We start from the raw sequence: 18,527 nt of genomic DNA on the forward strand, positions 1-18,527 counted from the left end.
AAAGTGGATCTCAGCATGGGAAAAGAACAATAGAAGCACGTGGATTAAATTCTGAGCTGATCTTGCAATGTATAATTACTGGAGATTCAGTTGAAATATAGCAACATTAGCAATGGGAAATGAAGGCTACAACTGCAGAGGACACATACATTACACTTTATGAGCTATTATATTGGCCAAACAGATTTGTCTATATGTTATTTAGTTGAATCCTTAAGGCTTCTCTAATATCTTGCATGACAGTGCTGTCTGCTTGGATCTTCCATGCATGAGGGAAAGGGGCAATTTTTCAAGAAAAAAGAAAATTAGGTTTGTCCACATTTCAATTACAATAGCACATCCAGAGACACAAAATAAAAGACAAAACTTTATAGTACCTTTTTTCATTTATTTTGGCCCCCAAAAGATGCATGCACTAGGCTTTATGTACTATAAGGTATTGAAATATTTACAGCATTGTACATGTGCTCTTGAAGGGATGGCAAAGGGAAAGGTCTGTTTTCATCTTGGTGGGAGTAGAAGTTAATTTTCCTAGCTTAATAATACCTATTCAAAGTGAGAGATGACTCTTCCAAAAAGAAAAGCCCACAGAGAATAAAGCTATAGCATAATTATAGCCAATGTTAACAAACTGTACAGCACTTTACCTGGGAATTCTCCTCTCTCTCACTCGTGTTTGGAATCACAGTACCACCTAGTAAGTGATGTTGCTATGCTCCCCTTGTCCTGTCTGCCCTGTTTCTCTCTATTCCAGCAGGTATAGGTGTATATTACCTATCGACATGATTTCATTTTTAAATTATTTTGGCATGTGGAATGGACATGTAAATCACAATAACCTGATGGCAATTTTTGGACAGATGATATGACTGATATTGACGGGATTATGGCACTAAAGAATTCAGATCACTATAAAGCGCATCATAAATACTTCAAGTGGATTTAGGAAACCATCTCTCTAAGAAATTCAGTGAGTAAGGCTCATATCACTGATTTCCTACTGCTTTTAAAGGTACAGATATGACACCCAATAGACCAGGTTGAACAAGCAGAAGGCAGTGGGGAAGAAGATGCGGGCGTAGGAGTCCATTTTGGCAATGCGGATGTGTATTCTGCCGTGCCTCCACGCCCCCGTCCGACAATCCTCAAAGCAGCAAAAGAAACTGGCACAGTCCTTGCCATCGAGACACTCGTAGCCATACTCCTCATCCCTTTCTTGGAGGTGTGTAGCATTGTTCATTTGGATTGTTGCTGATCGGGGGCGGATGTCAATAGTAGGTGCCTATGGTGGAGTAGCAAAAGAAGGAAAAGAGGGTAGAGGGAGAAACTTTGTTATTATCACCAGACCAGTTGGGGATGATGGTCAACATGTGCATGATGGTTCTAAGGGGGGTACATGGGAAATTGCTGAGGTGTTCTAGTGGCAAAATTACCTTGAGCTTATTAAAAGCAGTTGGATCATACCATTTAGAGGAAAGCAGCACAAACCAATCTAAAGTCAACAGCTATGGGAAATCAGCTTCAAAGCTAAACTGAGTAAACATGAGAGGTTAAATGAAACATCCAGGAATGCAATTGATGGTATTTTGAGGTTTTGTTTTATAGTTTATATAGCTGCTTGATATCTGAAGGCGATTTGTGTATTGCGCGTGAAAGGAACTGAATCAATTGGAAATGCAGGATTTTAAAAGGGGTGGTTCATGTTGAGAAAAAAGAATGTATACACAGGAAAAAGGCAAAACCTAGGTTTTTTGAAGATCAGGAGAATCTCTATAAGACTCTCCAATTATTTGAGAATTTGCAGCTCACCACCTACTAATGTTCACCAACTGGAAGGTTCAACATGTTCTGGATTTTATATAGTAGCTGTACATGTATATATACATACATATAATTAGAATAAAGTGAGCAAGTTAAGCATTTAAAGCACATTCACTGGGTGAATGCTGGCATGATAGACATTGAAATTTCATGCTGATAGTTATTAGAGAAACATAACAATTCCATTCCATAGGTATGTAAATTCAATGTCATTTATTTTGTGGTTTCTTCCCACCCCTCTTCCCCCCCACTTTAAATTTTTTTAATAAAATCTCTGCATTTCTGAATGGAGATAAGGCTTCAATGTGGAACACAACTGGATATATTAGGCAATTTTCTAAGTGTGTTGATCCAGTGACAACATTGAAAATCTATATGTATCTTAAACCCTTTCAAAACTCTGACTTTTTTTTTTTTTTTTTACAATGAACAGTATTTGAGTAATTGATGGTGACATTGAGTTTTTTTCAGGTCAACATCAGAACAGATTTGGTTTTATAATTAGGAGTGAAATCAGAAAGGTTAAAAATCCAGGGTCAGAGTTGAGTTCCAAAAGGGTGTATTGCAGGTTTGAGGCTAGCTGGTGCTATTGGATCCCATGGTAAATTGAGAGACAGGAGCAGAAATGTTTTAAAGTTAACCTCTCTTAATTCATGAGATCCAATAATGTTGGTCACTCCTGAACTTAGGTAAGTTCAGAACCATCCTGGTATTTGGGCTGCTGAATCAACTCTACAAATTGTTTAGGAATTTGCAACTATTCTACTTAATTAGGAAGTAGCTTGAGTAGTTTTCTCATTAATTCAAAGACCAGACAAAACAGCACTCTCATCTAAGCTCTACTAGTTCAATTCAGCAGTCGCATGCAGTGAATTTCCATTCCAAAAAACATTATACCTTGAAGGAAAACATCCGAAGAAGCTTTCATTTTGTAGACAGAAAAGAGAATCAGAGGGTTTTGTTTTAAATTAAAGAAAGGAAAGAAAGAGACAAAAATAATGTAAATTAAAAATATGTTTCTAAAACACAGTAAGTCAAAAAGAACTAAATTTATAGAGAGATTTGGATTATAGCAATTGAAACAAGTATCTGTAACAGAAAATCCCCCACATTTTCAGCTTGTCACTGTCTTCTTTACATCTGGGCCAAAGACATAAGATATCAAATTCCTGTTAGATTTCCATATCCTGAGGGAATTATAGTCTTTTATGCTGAACTGTTTTGAAAGAGGCCACTCACAGTTCATAGAAGCACTTTTTAGAAAGAAGGCTTTTTACCTGCAGACTGTGCCCTGAACACTACTTTGACACTTTTTAGACTCTGGGATTAGGATTCTAGCAAGAATTTATAGTTCTTTTTCTTCCTACATGCTCACAAATGGGCAATGCAAAGAACAAGTTATTCCTTCTCATGTGAATGCCTACATGAGGTACATTTAGTTTTGCTCCCTTACCTGACTGCATAAGACCCACATACACACAGATACTTTTATTGCTATCTAACACAGGACACATCACTGGATCATTTTACTTTTGTTTTGCAGTCTACCTCTCAGCAGCTTTTAAACTTGAAATTATAGGAATAGTATGTAGTGAAAGGTTCTGTAACAGCTATTTTTTCCTACATCCATTTTTGTGATGTATTTTAAAACTAAAAGAGAATATTTTCAAAAGTCCTTGAATATGTTAGCAGAGCAAATGAGCAAATAGAAATTACTTTATTCTTTGTTAGATGCTTTAAATGGAGATGGAAATATTTTTTATTAATGTAAAACATTTTTCCTTCATGTTTTTCACTTTTTTCTTTTAGTTTATTAAAGGTTGTTTTTTGCGGGTTTTGGGTGGTATTTTTGGGGTTTTTTTGGTGGGTTTTTGTTTTATCAGGGTGTTCTGGGTTTGGGGGTTTTTGTTGGTTTTTCATTTGGTTTTTTTTTTTTTGTTTTTTTTTGGTAGATGATTAGGCTAAATGTTTTAGAGATTCTAGACAACACATTTTTCAGCTCAGTTGCCAAAGGCAAGGAGAAATCTGTCCTGGACAAAATAAGCATCAAATTCTTTCACTGTCTGGGCAAAAGACCAATTTGTGCTGAGGGTGTTCCCAGGATTTTTTTACTGTTGTTATCATATACATTATTTTTACTATTGGGTATCATAAATCCATAAATATCATTATAAACTACTGCAAAATCACTTTCTAAGGTGGAGAAGTAGGTGAATAAGGTAACAAATATACAAAAAAAGAATTTAAGGAAACAATGGAAAGGAAACAGATTCTAAGGGGAAATTGGAAAAAGCAAAACACCAAAGATTGAATATAAAAGTTTAACTGTAGTCCTGATTTGCAAGGCAGTCATGTCAAAAATGTGGAGCTAAGTTAATGGCATAGAATATTGTTAATACTAATACAGACAAACTGAAATTTTTTTATAAAGAGATCTGTATATACCATAAATAATGGCTTTGGTAGTTGTGGTTTGCAGAACACTTTGGTTAAAAAATCTTTATCCTAAGAAATATATGAGCTTCTGATTCTCAAAGTCAAGGTTTGCATTCCTATTGTTACAAAGGATGGGTATATAGGTAATAGAGTATGGAAAATAGGGACAGTTAGAAAGAGGGATTTAAATGCTCTCTCAGAAAAACGAATTAAATTTTAGGCCTTGCTGGTAAGAAGATACATACTGGGTTTTTCTTCTTTTTGTCTTTATCCTTGCTTGGCTTTCTGTTGCTGACAAAGTAATGCAAAGTTCCATATTCCACCAGTGCAGAGAACACAAAAATAAAGCAGACTGACACAAAAAGATCCATGGCTGTCACATAGGAGACCTTGGGAAGAGATTTACGAGCAATGGTACTTAGGGTGGTCATTGTCAGGACAGTTGTAATTCCTGGTAAATAGATAGAAAAAAACACAAATAACATTACTTCAAGTGGAAAACTGATTTTTGCCATTTATCTCTCTGTGATTGGTTTTGAAGTGTGCCTGGAGTTCAAAAACACAGCAAAGGTATTCAGTGACACATTCTGGCAGTGAAATGCCAGTTCAATGGGAGCTTAAAGGATTAACAGGGGTACAGGGGTAATGTGATATTTTTCATTGTCACTCTACTCTGTAGAGTACTTTGGTTAGATGAATTTTAAGAAATTTAATTTAAGATTTTGGTTTTGTAGTTTACTTCTGGGGAGTTTTTATTTTTATTGAAAATTGAAGTTTGGGTTTATGTGCTCAAATGCTTAAACAGAGGAAGAGAAGGATCTACAAAAGAGAAGTACTGTGACATGCCTCACCATCCCTTCCTTTTCAGAACATTATTGCATGTACTGTGATGTGAAAAATGTTAAAAATGCATCAGAACAGACAAAACCTACCACATGTTTAATTGCACTGTTGGTTTTACTTTCTTACTGGTGCAAATAGATTCTCAACAGAGGGACAAGTCTGTTTTGTGTATCTAGGTAAAATTTAAAATAGCAGAATGCATTTATTAATTGTGTACTTCTTTACAGCAGGTTTTATAACCTCTTTTTAAAGAGGATATGAAAAAACCAATAAAATGCTTAAAGCTTTCTTTTATAGAAGCCATTGGTCCTCTATTATGTTCCTTCTAGGGAGTTTGGAATGAAAATTGTGTACCCTATTTTATACTCCACTGCTCTGTGCTGTGGTTCTGTGAAGAAATGAAAATGTTGAGGGAAAACCTGAAATAATTCTCACTTGTGTGGATTTAGTGTAGGAAAATGTGTTAAAGTTTCTCTAGCTGAATGTTTCTAGTTTTTTTCTTACTGTTTCAGCTGCTTTGCACAAGCAAGATTAATTTTGTCTCTTAGTTTATTTGTGGAGCAGTTGCTAAATGTGTAGAAATTTCTAATTCTGATTATTGCATGTCACATTTTCATGTATAATGTTTTGGACACCACCAAATTCAGTTGATTTTTTTTTTTTTCTTGCCTGAATTCTTTACTTGATTTTTGGTTTCTAAAGTGGTCATGGTGGTGCATTCTCCCCTTGTTAGCCCTTGGACACACAGCCATAAAGATGGATTCCTTCTAGGCAATTATTTAATTTGTGTTGCCAGTCACTGATTTGGAAGTAGAAGAAGTGAAACTAATGCACCCTGCCTCTAATCCAGCTGTGTGTCCCCATCCTCTTGATGTTTGTAAAAAATACTGCTGTAATCAGAAAAAAGCTTTGGTTGTCGGCAAACTACAATAGTCAGAGTCTGACATGGTGAAAAGGAAGATATGCAAATATAGCTCAGTCTGCATTATTCCTTGGAAATTACTGCATTCCTCTGAATGAGGAGAGTTTGTGTGAAGCTGTCTGTTCTCATATTTACAAACTGCTGATCTGCAGAGGTGTCAATTAAACATGATAATGCTTGAAGAAAACAGGAAAGATAAACTCACCCAGTGATGTTCTGGCTGGAACTGCATCCTTATTAATCCAGAAAGAGACCCAGGACAAGACAACAATAAGTGTGCAGGGAATGTAGGTCTGAATAGTGAAATAACCCATTCTCCTGCTCAGGTTAAAGAAGACAGACATGACTACATAATCTCCTGTAAAACAAAAGCAGAACAAATAGAATAATATGTTTAAAAACCAACATGAAATTTGTATGTAAGAGCTAGGGCTTTCCTATTCCACATCTAGGAGTTGTGTGCATAAACGTTAAACTGATTCACCAGACTGATGTGATGTGATTTTGTGCTGATGGTAAATACACACACACCTCTTCAACACAGCTCTAGCTCAGGAGCCAGTGGGTTTCCACGCTAGGAAAATTAGCAGTTGTGCAGATTCACTCAGGGAGCTTTTCTGTCTGATTTCAAGGGTAACCTGCCTTGCATGGCAGGACTTGTACCTGAGTAATTCCTCAGAACCACACCTGCCTGTATGACCCCCTTGCAGCAGCCCAGGGTGTGGGGTCCAGCCTCCCTGCAGTCTCTGTGTCCCCCTAAGTGTGCTTCCAGCCCCACTCTCAGGTGTTGCATGCTTTCAGAAGTACTTCCTAAATTTTTCGTGTTCTTAACTCTTCTTCAGGGCTATGCTGTGTCAGTAATTAGTTTTTTCTTATTTGCCTGCTGATCTTTTGTTGTGTTTTCTTCTCTAAAATGATTTGGACCCACATTTCCTAAGTGACCTCAGAAGCTAGGCTAGAAGTTACTCAGGTGTACATAATACATCATTCTTATTCAGTAGTTTGTGATTTTCTTTCCAGGTTCTCTTCCACTCTCAAATTATCAAGTAAATTCCATCTGGCCTCAGGAATACAGCCAAGCTTCAGGTTTTGGTGTGGTTCATTGTTTGTTGTTTTGGGTGGGTTTTCTTGGTGTTTTTTTGGTTGGTTGGTAGTTTTTGTGGGGTTTTTTTTCTTTTTGTTTTGTTGTTGTCATTGTTTGTTTTGGTTGTGGTTTTTTTTTTTTTTTTCCTAAACTAAAAAAAACCCTAGTTCTTATCTTTATTTCAGATTACAGCACTCATGGGAAAAATCTTGATTGCAAAGGAACTATAGAACCCCAGGGTACAAAGACTTCATTGCAATTCAGTGAAATGCAGCCCAGAGAAGTCTCTAATGGAAAGAGGATATGATTTGCAAATACAGAGTGAGCCAGTTTTCCAGCATTATCAAAGTCTCTGTGGCTAATGCAATTTCTGCTTAGATCAGTACCTTTAGTTAACATTGATTTCCTTCTTTTCTAGCATAAAAAATTTAAATTTCTCCCAGAATAATCCCTTTGAACCTGACCTGACAGAAGAAACTTCAGAGATATTTTTCAATTGGTGCTTCTGTTATTTTTTTGAATTTGAATGTCCATGTTCTTAGGATTGACTGGCTTTAGTTTAATTATATTATGTTATAATTAAAAACATAAAGCCCCCAAATTTTAGATATGCAGTTTTTTAGGTGATACATTTGAATATGAGCAAACAAGCATAATGAGTACAGTCTGATGATTTCCTTAGGTCACAGATAACTTTGCATTGTATGTGCATGTCCTTCATATACCAAAAAAAGTCCCACCAATCTATCAAAAAACCAGCACTCATCAGCAGCACTGCAAAGCTGAAGCCATAAAATTACAGTGTGACTCATTCTTCATCTCTCTGGATCACATATTAACTTCCTAAGGAGTGATTATTTTCTCAGTTTTTGGAATATCCTTTTATTCATTCACCTTCATATATGCTGTTAATAGCATTGCTATTTCAATTTTATTCTGCTATGATATGGCACGGTCACTTTAAGCAGTAGCTGGTTTCCTTCCATGCAAATATTTTTAAAGATAAGGATTTCATGCTCACTGTTATTATATCAATTAATTGGGACAAAGAATTTCCAGAAGTAAGAGATGCAATATAAACCCAAATACAGATTAGAACAGAAAAAGGTACACAAGACCCAGAATTGAAGTTTAAGAATTAGATATTTTATTGCTGTTCTTGTTTCTTTCTACTGAAGTTCCAACTGCTCTGAGCTCTTTTGTAGTAGAGGAGTGAGGTACCAGATCCCAGGTAATTCCTTGCTCCTTATTTTTTGTTCAATTCTTGCACAGGTCTTTTTGCCCAAGAGTTTGGCAGCTGTTCAGCCCTTTTGCCTTGTACTCAAAGGAACAGAGAATACCAGACTTCAGTACACAAACCATAGCTTTCCTATAGGTATCAGAGTTAAATCCAAAACTCAGCACCTGCACTGAGAAGAGCTAAACAGAGTTGGACCAAGGCATGGTGCAAGGCCTCCCTCACACTCTGTTCAACAGCTGTGTGTGCAAACCCAGCCCAGGGGTGCTGTGGGTAATGTATGGATATACATCTGTGTGTGTAGAGAGAGAGCATCTTAGTCCTTCTCTTTTATAGACCATTTCCAAATACTTCTGGTTTTTGTTTGGTTTTAGCAGTGATCCTCTGGTGCCCATGGAGACTTGTCTGGTTTTTTTCCTTAACCCTCTTTATACAGTAAACTCTTACAGCTATGTTTTTACAATATTGTATGCATTATTTTATTTTTTTTGTTGCTCTTCATAGAGTAATCCATTACACCTTGTAAAACATAAACCAAGATTGTAAAGGCCTTAGTCCAGCCACTGGCAGGGAAACAGAGCTTTGAATTCTCTGTTATCTCAAAGGTGCACTTCAGAGGGCACTTCATTCCCATAGAGCATTAGCAGTGTCCACAGGACATTTGCTACACAAACTGGAGGCACTCTAGGTGCAAATGTTTCATATCTAATCAAACAGAATTCCCTCTCTTTTTCTTTTTTTTTTTACTTTTCCTTCTGTTTTTTTTAAATACACAACTTGATAAGCAAATATGTTTAGGAAAAACATCTCTCTGCTAACAGGTTCCAAAAGTTCAAAAGTGATATAACTGGTGTAGGACTTTTCAACCCTCACAAATATTATTGCACATTCCTTTATGCCAAGACTTCCTTCCCTGATTCTTGCATTAAAAAAAAACATACTACTCCAAAATTATATTTGTAGGAAACTCTATCAGTTTCTGTTATTTAGAAGTCCACAGCATTGTTCTGACAGACCTTATTTTTTGTGTGTTATAGAATTGGAAATGTTGAACTGAAAGCTCAAGGAAATAAGAGAACTTGTGTATTTTATGAGTTTTAAGGTTTCTACTAATGGAGAACTTCAATCAGGGGATGTAAAAACTTCAGTGTCAGCTATAACTTGCCAGGCAGTGTGGAACTGACCAGCATGAAGAATCATTCAAGGATGAGTAAGTTCTTTTAAATTACATCTTAATCTGAAAGCCTGCTGATGCTGCAGGCACTGTTGTGTTCTGGAATGTTTCAGATCCTTACGAAAGAAAAGAATAATGTAAATATTTTACCTTGCTTTCTTGGGGTTTTGGGAAGTGGGATGTAAAGGTGACTTTTGTTTTTAGGTAAAAGTAAGAAAAACAAATGGAGTTTAGGAGTTGCCAGGACCGAGCAAGCTGGTAATTCTGTAATGTACTTAATATCTCTTCTAGCCTTCAAGTAATGTGTTCTGGTTTTGTCTGGGACAGGGTGCATTTTCTTCTGAGTAGCTGACACAGGGCTGTGTTTTCATTTAGCATGAGAATGATGATGCCACACTGATGTTTGTTGGTGCTAAGCAGTTCTTAGCCCAAGTTCAGGAGTTTTGTGTCTCATGCTCAGCAGGTGAGTAGCTGCAGAAAAAGCTGGGAGGGTGCACAGCCAGGACATCTGACCCAAAGGGGCCAAGGGGATATTCCACACCCTGGGAACTGGGGGAGTGGGCTGGGAGCTGCCAGTCACTGCTCAAGGATGGGCTGGGCATATCAGTCTTTGGTGGTGACCAACTCCATTGTGCATCACCTGCTTCTCTTGGGTTCTGTCACTTTCTCTACTTATTGTTACAATTAGTGTTATTTGCATATTTCTAGTAACAGTCATATTTTAATTATTGTGTTCCTGTCTCAGCCCATGAGGCTTACCTTTTGTTTCTGATTCCCCTCCCTACTGGGGAGGGGTGGTGGGTGGGGAGTGAGTGAAAAGCCGCATGTACTCAATTGCCAGCCAGGGAAAACTGTGACAATAGTGGGAAAAGGAAAAGAGGACTGAGTGTGCAATGCTCCAGAGAAGAATCTTGCTGGGACTGCCAAGTTTACTGAAGTGATGTTGGAACGATATAACAGCAGGTCTTCTGAGATTTTGAATAAAAAAAGAACTCTGAACATACAAAATAATGCAAGACCTAAGATGTGAAGTTTAGGACTCAGTCTCAGTTGTCACAACACATACATCCAAAATGCCAAATGCATGAAGTCCCCTGTGGAACATGGACTTGACAGTGCTTTGCTTTAATCGCACCTTTCTTGATGAAATCTTGCCTCAGCCCTCTTTTTATTCAAATTTGGTTTACTTTCTGGCTCTATTCATGCACTTCTCAGCTCTTTAGCTGAGACCAGCAGAAATACTCTGTTATTTCCAGGTTATCTCCCTGCCTCAGGTGATTTTTCACTCCTGGTGTGATGCCTGCATGAAGCTGTCAAACTAAGACATTAGTTTAGTAAAAAATGGCTAGACCTGATCCTCAGCACAATGTCATTTATTAGTCCTCACTTGGCAAATTTCTATTATTAAATTTCATTATTACTTCATCCTCTTTCCCTGAGCTCTGTCCTTTGTTTGTCCAATATTGTCTGCTGCAGCAGGAAAGCTTCTCAGACTGCCAGATTTGCTGTTTGGAGCACTGATACACTTTTGGAGTTTTCTAGAAATGAATGATAGTGCAGCCTGACAGTATTTTTATAAGACAACACACTTAAACACTCAACATTTGCGCTGTAATTAGAAGATTTTGGATTATTTAGCTATTCACCAGAGACCTTACATTCCTATTGTCCATTCTGAGGTATATTTCTATTACATGTGCCTAGAAAGTAACACCTCCATAATTTTCAATTTTTTAAGAAATACTAAATTTCCTTGGAGAAAATAATCTTATTACACTGAGGAGCATAATAACTGATCCCTCATATATTTACACCCCTCCTCTCTTTCTCTGAATGTACACATTTCTCCTATTCCTTTGTAGTGATCTGGGTTTGTATCTGTATGTGGACAGACATACTCTTCAAACAGCAAGTTAATCAGTTTCTTCATGGCAAGGACAATGACATATATTTAATGACATATATTTAAACCAGAATTCACTCCCTCAGGAAAATGGTGTCCAGGTTGTATTTATCCTCATGTATAAATGCTCATATCATATTTTCTACTAAGTGCATATTCCTCCCAATTATGTTTGGAATTTCAAGAGATGCAGAGCGTTGTCCTGACTTGAGACACAGCATCTTCATGCTGCCCCACTGAATGGGAAATTGAATATTTCTCTTGGGGCACACAGGAAGTTCATGAACCTTAAGTCATTTCCAGAGTGAGAGACAATTTGAAAAGTAGATTAATGCATCAGTATTCAGTGCTTGTGACCTTAGTAAACCCTTGCAAAAGGCTTTCTTTCTAACAGCCCTGTTCCATCCTAATTTACAAAAGCAAGTAACAGGCTGTACGAACTTTGGAAATTGTGGTCTTCCTCCTACCCTATACTTGCGTGATTTGAATACCAGGATTCTCTTCTACAGCAGGAAAGTGAATTCCTGATTTGAGGCACCATCTGTGCACATGTGCTGGCCTAGGTCCCAAAGGTTCAATAGAAGGAATTAGTCGTGCCAGGAAGCACAGCCAGGGGGAATGTACAGTGTGCTTAAGTGATTTAATCAGCTCAGTGGGTGTGATCCTTCATTGCTCCCTGGTTGAAGAGTTCTTTATACCTGTGCAAAGTGAATGGGGAATTACACCCATTAGTGCTCTCTTTATGCATGTTTAAGTGACTGTGTAAAGTGTAAGGTACTGGGGAAAAAAGCCTCTAATTTGTACTCAGAAGTGATTTGGAAGCTAGTGCAAATGCAAGAGAAAAGAACACCTTTATAACACCACAAGATATTGGTGTCTTAATTATAGTTCAGGTAGCAGCGCTTGGAGCTAAGACTGACTCACACTTAGTATTATGAAATTCCTTCTGTTGTTTAAAATACTGCTGGATTTAAATGATTGAAAGAACTGCAGAAGAGCTTCAAAACTCATACATTGGCCACACAGTCAAGTTACTTGTATGTGTTAGTTCAGTTCATTCTCAGATGGTTTTTGACTGGGGAAAATTCAGTGTTTCATTTCTGTTAAGGATGTGGAGTTTTGAACAGAGAAATTCAATTAGCTGAAGGGCTGGCCTTGTTATGGGTTCACACTGTTAAGTCATTCATGGCTAACTTAAAAGCTTTGGGAAACAGTGAATAGACATGTCCATATGAATAAGGTTTTTGAGAGTTTATAAGACTTTATTTCTCTCTGTTTTTTAAAAGCTACACACCATTCTGAATGGCAGAAACAGAAGGATGGTAGAAGTGGCTCTCTTCTCAAACTGTTTATTCCTTTATATATTCCACTATCTAAAATCTCCTGAATTTCTCTGTGCTGCTGAGAGTTTACAGCACACAAGCTCATCACCTCGTGCTAACTGCAGGGTGTCAGGAGTTTCATTGTGGAGATCTCCCTGAGAAATGCTAAGTCTTCTATCCCAGGTCTGAACAGGATCTTCTTTGAGTGTTGAGTTACCTTACATATTTTTGTCAATGTATAATAGTATAAAAAAACAATGTCTGTTCTAGTAATTCTGATAATGTTTATAATGTAGAGCCTTTTGTGTTTAAAATTTTTAAATCTTTGGAGAAAACAAATTATGTAAGAGTACATTGGTAATGAATCAAAAATTGCCAGCAAAATCTACCAAATATATTATGTTCTTGTAAAATTTGAAGTTTTTCTCCCTTACATGAATTTGTTAAACTGCCAAAAAGTCAGATAGAAGAGTAATGCATTGTCCAAACTCTCCCAGAACTTCTAGCCATCATTTGCTCCTTAAGAAGAGATCAAATTACTGAAAACTAGGATTGATGTAGGTTCTATGGAATGGAATAGGCACAGTTTTGTTTGTGCAGCAAATAGCAACCACCTGGTTCCTGCAGACAGAGATGCACCCAATGTCCAGATTCCCAATGGGATTTTAACCCCCAAATTTACACAGAAACCATACAGAGAGGAGCAAGCACTTTTTAAAATAATTGTTTCGAGGGACATGTGAAAATAGAGATAGAAATGGGACCTTTTCTCAAAATAAACAACTATATAAGTTATCGACATGCTTCTAAATGGGAAGCCCTATCCAGTTCATCTTTCTGGATGATATACATAGGGGGGGGAAAAGCAAAAACAAAGCCTCGTGCCACAGGAGGGCACTGTCACCTCAGAATAGAAATGAGAAAAGCTTGCAAGTCTGCCAGTGGAAAACTGAATGTTAAAAATGTCTAATTATTCTTGCCATTGAGTGTTTATACAAGCACTGAAACGGCACAACTGACTTGTGTGGGTCTGGTGTTGGAGGAGCACTTGTAAAGACCAAACCAAGTCTTGTGTGATAGAAATAGCCCCAAAGTAGCATCACATTTATGCTACAAGTAATGAATATAAACTGAATCAATTGTTAATGAAGAAGAACGGTGGCATCAGAATTTGTCTTCTTTTCCTCATAAATAGCTAATAGATACATCCTTGTTCCTTCTCTCTTTTGCTGTCAGCATGGCCAGCAGTCTCCTTTTCTATGAGGCAGAGAGCACAGCTAGTGCTCTTGGTTTATTGTAAAAGAAGGAGTGGTGAATGGTAGCTTGATGGAATAAATGTGCTTTCTTGGGTTTATTCATGGTACCTGGAAATACCATTAAAACAGTGGTGCATGTCTATGAACATCTCCTCTAGGAGCTTCTAACTCTCTCTAGTTCCTAAAGAGTTGTTGGATTAGTACAGAGTATGAAAATAATAGTAAATGGGACCAAAAGGATTCAAAATGCATCCTTCATAAAGGAGTTACGCTTGGTGCAATTTTTAGACAGATATTCTGCAATAAAAGAAAATAACTAATTGGTAAACTTGTGGGGCATTGCCTGCAAAGCAGCTGATTTCCTTCCCACTGTGTGCCCTCCTGGCGTGCTGGAGAGCAGCAAGGTTATCCAAAAGCTGCTGCAAGTGGAGAGAAAATGAAAGAAAAGAAAAGAATATGGACAAAGCCTTTTTTCTTTCACATCAAATCAGGTATTGGTACCAGAGCTCTGGTGTATGTTCTGCTCAGCAGTGGCTGGAGGCAGATCCCTGCCCCCAGAGAAGGCAGGAAAAGCAGAGAATGGGAGTCAGGGAATCAGAGCTCTCTACCAGATCAAGCAAGTATCAGACTCTGGATTACGTTGTACAGTGCAGCTCTAATCTATGATGAAAAATCACATAAATAGCTTTTGATTGGTATTAGTATTTGTCCTGATGAATCTTCATTTGGCTTTTGTACCCATCTCTTTTCTTGCCCTGGCAGGGTCTGTATTTGGAGTTTTGCTGGCATTTACTGTCTTGGTAAGGTTACTGAGTCAGCCTGCAAATACAGTTCAGTGGGATGGCTTACACTGTTACAGTGTAAGCTATAAGGAAAACATGAGATTTGTTCTAAACACACAGTTTTCCATGAGAATTCAGATTTAATCTATTCCAATAATAATCTTGTGTGAAACCTAAAGTGACCTATTTTTTTTTCATTTCCCAACAGATCAGAAAGTTCATCAGTCTGTCAAGTTCACTACCAATGTCCTTCTAAAACTGGTCTTTTGTCACATGGAAAAATTATATTCTCTTACAGTGCAATGTTTTTACATATAAGGCACAAAAATAATTTTGGCTGAAGTATTTGATCACTGGGCACATAACTGAATTCATTTTCATAAAGACAGGACAGAAATTTTTCACAGTACTAATTATATGCTGATATGTATGAGATTTATTTGCTCCCACAGCCAGAAATGAAAAGTCTGGGGCGCAAAGGTAAAACCAGAGGGAACACTGCCCCTCCAGATACTTGACCTTGAGACCTTCTCCTTATCTCATTCTTTGCCAAATACCTTTTTCATTGGTTCTGTCTTTTGCAGCTTGTTGTTCTTTCATTGCCAGATTTTTAGACAGCATAAGGGCCAGAGAGTCGAAAAAATTAGAGTCTCTTCCTTTCCAAAAATGCTCAATAATCTCTTTCCCTCTGAGGTTTAGCTGCAGAATACCACTAATTGTGTTACAGAGCAGTCATGATGTGAAGTGAAATAAAATGGTGTAAATATTTAGCCTTTAGGACAAAGAAAGAAAATAGGCCATGGCATTGCAGGTATTTGCTTTAATAGACTTGCACATGGAAGCAGTGCCATTCTCTACCTGACTGCTGGCATTACATAAAAATGGGGTGAGCCATGGGCATTGCTGATACAGCAACTGTACTGAGTGACTTCCCCAAAAAATCTAATAGTAGAAATTCTTAATATTCATTTCTAAGCTGTGATTATAGTTTGATTATGTAATGAGGTAAAACAATACTAAGATTCTGACACGGCTTGCACAGTAGTCCATTTATATAAGATTATCTCTGGGATTCAGATTGCTGCAAGCCTGGTTTTCAATTTGCATTCCAAGGGATGAATCCTAACTGCGTTGCACAGCTGGATGGAGGGCAGGAGATGGGAAATCTGCTTTTTTTTTTGGTGCACTTTTTAGAAAGTGAGGCAGTAAGGTGCCTGTCTGTGTGTTAATACGTCTGCCATTGAACACCTTGATTTCCTGTGGGAGCAGGCAGAAGAGAGCTGCAATTAGTTTTTGTTTGTGAAATGACAATCTCAGCAGATGAAACTTCTGCAAAATGAGATGAATCATTACACTCATCCAAGCAAATGAAATTGCTTTATGTATGACGTGACTTTCTGCCCAACAGTTCTGGGTTTTGTTTGGTCCTTGGCCGCTCATTCCACTTGAAATGCTGTTTTCTCAGTTCATTTGACAGAATGTGTTCCGTTCCTCATTAGTTTCTAATTATAGGAGGAAATAATGTAATGACACTAGGCAGTAATTAAAATCTATTACTGTGTCTGCACCTTCTCTTTGGAATCACAGAGACAAGATTTAGCCTGAGAATTTTTTGTTGCTGAAAAACGTCAGTATGTGGAAATGTATTGAATGGAAACTTAGGTGTGTTTGTTTCTAAGGTTTTATCTGTGGGTGCCAGAAGTTTAAAAAAAAAAAAAGAGCATTACTGACTGTGTGTGTTTGCCCCTGATAGGATTTTTTTTCTAGTTTGTGACATAATTAAAAGCAACTTTTTTTTTTTGCTTGTCTGTGAAGGTGAATAAGCTATTACATTGGCATTAGCAAACACAGGAGGGCTTTTAGTGTGCAGGATTAGCATTCAGATGTGACAGCAGCAATAGCTTGCAACTTCTGTGAGTGAACCATTATGCTCCAGTGTGCAAATCATCTTCAAATGATGGTGCCTTCTGCTCTTTTTCCCATTCCTCTTTGCCTGGGTAGCATCAACCAAGGATGAGAGCTCAACATCTCTTCTTGGAATGCTCAGGAGTTGTTCAAGTCCTAAAGAACCTCTTTGACTCACTGGGATAAAAAGTCCATCCAGTTCAGAGGTTAGAAAATGTGAGGATTACAGGAAATAGCAAGTAAAGAGAGAAAGTAGAGAGTCACCATTTCCAGACAGCAGCACCAGCTGTGGTGTTATTCTGTCAGGAATTTTGCTGTGCCTGACACATCCTGTGAGTCCTTGGCTTTTTTGAATGTCTGGCTGCTATCTGAATACCTCAAGAAAAGCTGTCTGCTTCAGTACAATTATGCACCTATGGCAGGGTTCTGTGCATGTTTAAAATAATGACTTGCTTAATTTTGATTATTTAACCTATTGCCATAATAATACAGGCTTTGATATAATGTAGTCATCAATGTGAGCAACTAAGAAATATGTTGTATTATAATAAAAGCTTCTATTACACCTATTATATATTACATATTTCATTCATTTCGAGGTATCCAGATGGTATAACCACTTTCTGACAGCATCCAAACCTGCCTGCTGCAGAGAGAACTGGAAATAACTTCTGTTTCTGTGCTTCAAAGCATGAAGTACAACACATCCCTGGTACTTGAGATCAAACACACTATCAGAATTATGAAATGGCATGGAATAAGGATTGTCAAAACCTGGTAAATTTTATCATGTTGAAATTTTCAGCAGTTCATGTCTGAGAAAGAAAGCACAAAATGGTGATTTTTTTTTGATTTATGGGGTGGCAAAGCACAAGATTGATACCAGACCATGGGTCTACGTATGTGGACTTTCTAGGCAACTCTGCAAAGGATTTGTCTGAAGAGTGAGTCTGGCCAAGTCCAGGGGTAATAAGAGAAATGCAAGATATAAAAATGGGAATTAAATCAATGTGGCACTTTGAGGTCTAGGTTAAAAACTGCTAATAAAAATTAGATACAGACTTATTTGGTGAGTGCCACGAGGAAAAAAAAAATCAAGTATTTAATAATGTTAGTCTAAATAACAGCAGTCCTACAGACATGTTGGAGAACTCCCTTGAGATTAGTACTCTTCCATGAGCTTTGTGCAAGTCCTGGTTGCTGAAATAACTGCAAGTGACTAATATAGTTCATAAACATCCCTTCTCAGATTTGCTTTTATATCTTTGTGAATTGTCTTACACGGCAGAGCTCATTCTTGAATTCCTCTGAATGCCTTTCATTTGGGGAGAAGAGGAATTTGAGGATACAATACATTTAATCTTTGGTTTTGATGCTTCCAGTTATTTTCAGGGCCAGGAGACAGTAGTACATAACCTGGGGCTGCAATAAAATTTGATGTTTCCTTCTACTTCCTCTGCAGAGGAGAGAAGGCATGACTGCATGGAGGCAACATTCTGCAGGGGAGCTACAGATTGCACAGATTCATTCTGTCTGAACGCCCCAGCAGAAGAAATATTTATCCAAGGAAACACCACTCCAACACCAGCATCTCGCTTCCAGTGGGTGCACAGGGAGGAGACTGGGAAGAGAGTACCACAAACAAAGAGCCCAAGGGGTGCTGGGAGGGAGGGATAAGTCTGCCTTTATTGCTCAGCTTCCAGCATTAGACAGACTTCTTTTTCTTTTTTTTCTTAATGTTTCAATTCCGTTTATTTTTAGCTTCCATTAATAATTTTAGAATACTTCGTCAGTGGATATTTAGTTTTAAACCCCCAGAAAACCAACTCAACTTACCAAGAC

At 37.7% G+C, this 18,527-nt stretch overlaps 1 protein-coding gene across 5 annotated transcripts in view; it reads right to left on the minus strand.

Annotated features, from left to right (window-relative positions):
- Positions 1-1,006: 1,006 nt before the first annotated feature.
- GABRG2 (gamma-aminobutyric acid type A receptor subunit gamma2) overlaps positions 1,007-18,527 on the minus strand; it is a 61,583-nt gene continuing 44,062 nt past the window's right edge. For 2 of the 5 annotated variants that reach the window (XM_050979768.1, XM_050979765.1), the window contains 3 exons: positions 6,228-6,380; positions 4,503-4,708; positions 1,007-1,282 (listed from right to left, as the gene is read on the minus strand). In XM_050979768.1, the coding sequence (XP_050835725.1) occupies positions 1,007-1,282; positions 4,503-4,708; positions 6,228-6,380 (635 nt within the window). Of the gene's footprint in view, positions 1,283-2,718; positions 2,743-4,502; positions 4,709-6,227; positions 6,381-18,527 lie in introns of all 5 variants that reach the window. The other 3 variants (XM_009091344.4, XM_050979764.1, XM_050979767.1) reach the window with 3 other exon arrangements.

The sequence above is a fragment of the Serinus canaria genome, chromosome 13, assembly GCF_022539315.1.
Source record: "Serinus canaria isolate serCan28SL12 chromosome 13, serCan2020, whole genome shotgun sequence".
Taxonomy (NCBI): Eukaryota; Metazoa; Chordata; class Aves; order Passeriformes; family Fringillidae; genus Serinus; species Serinus canaria.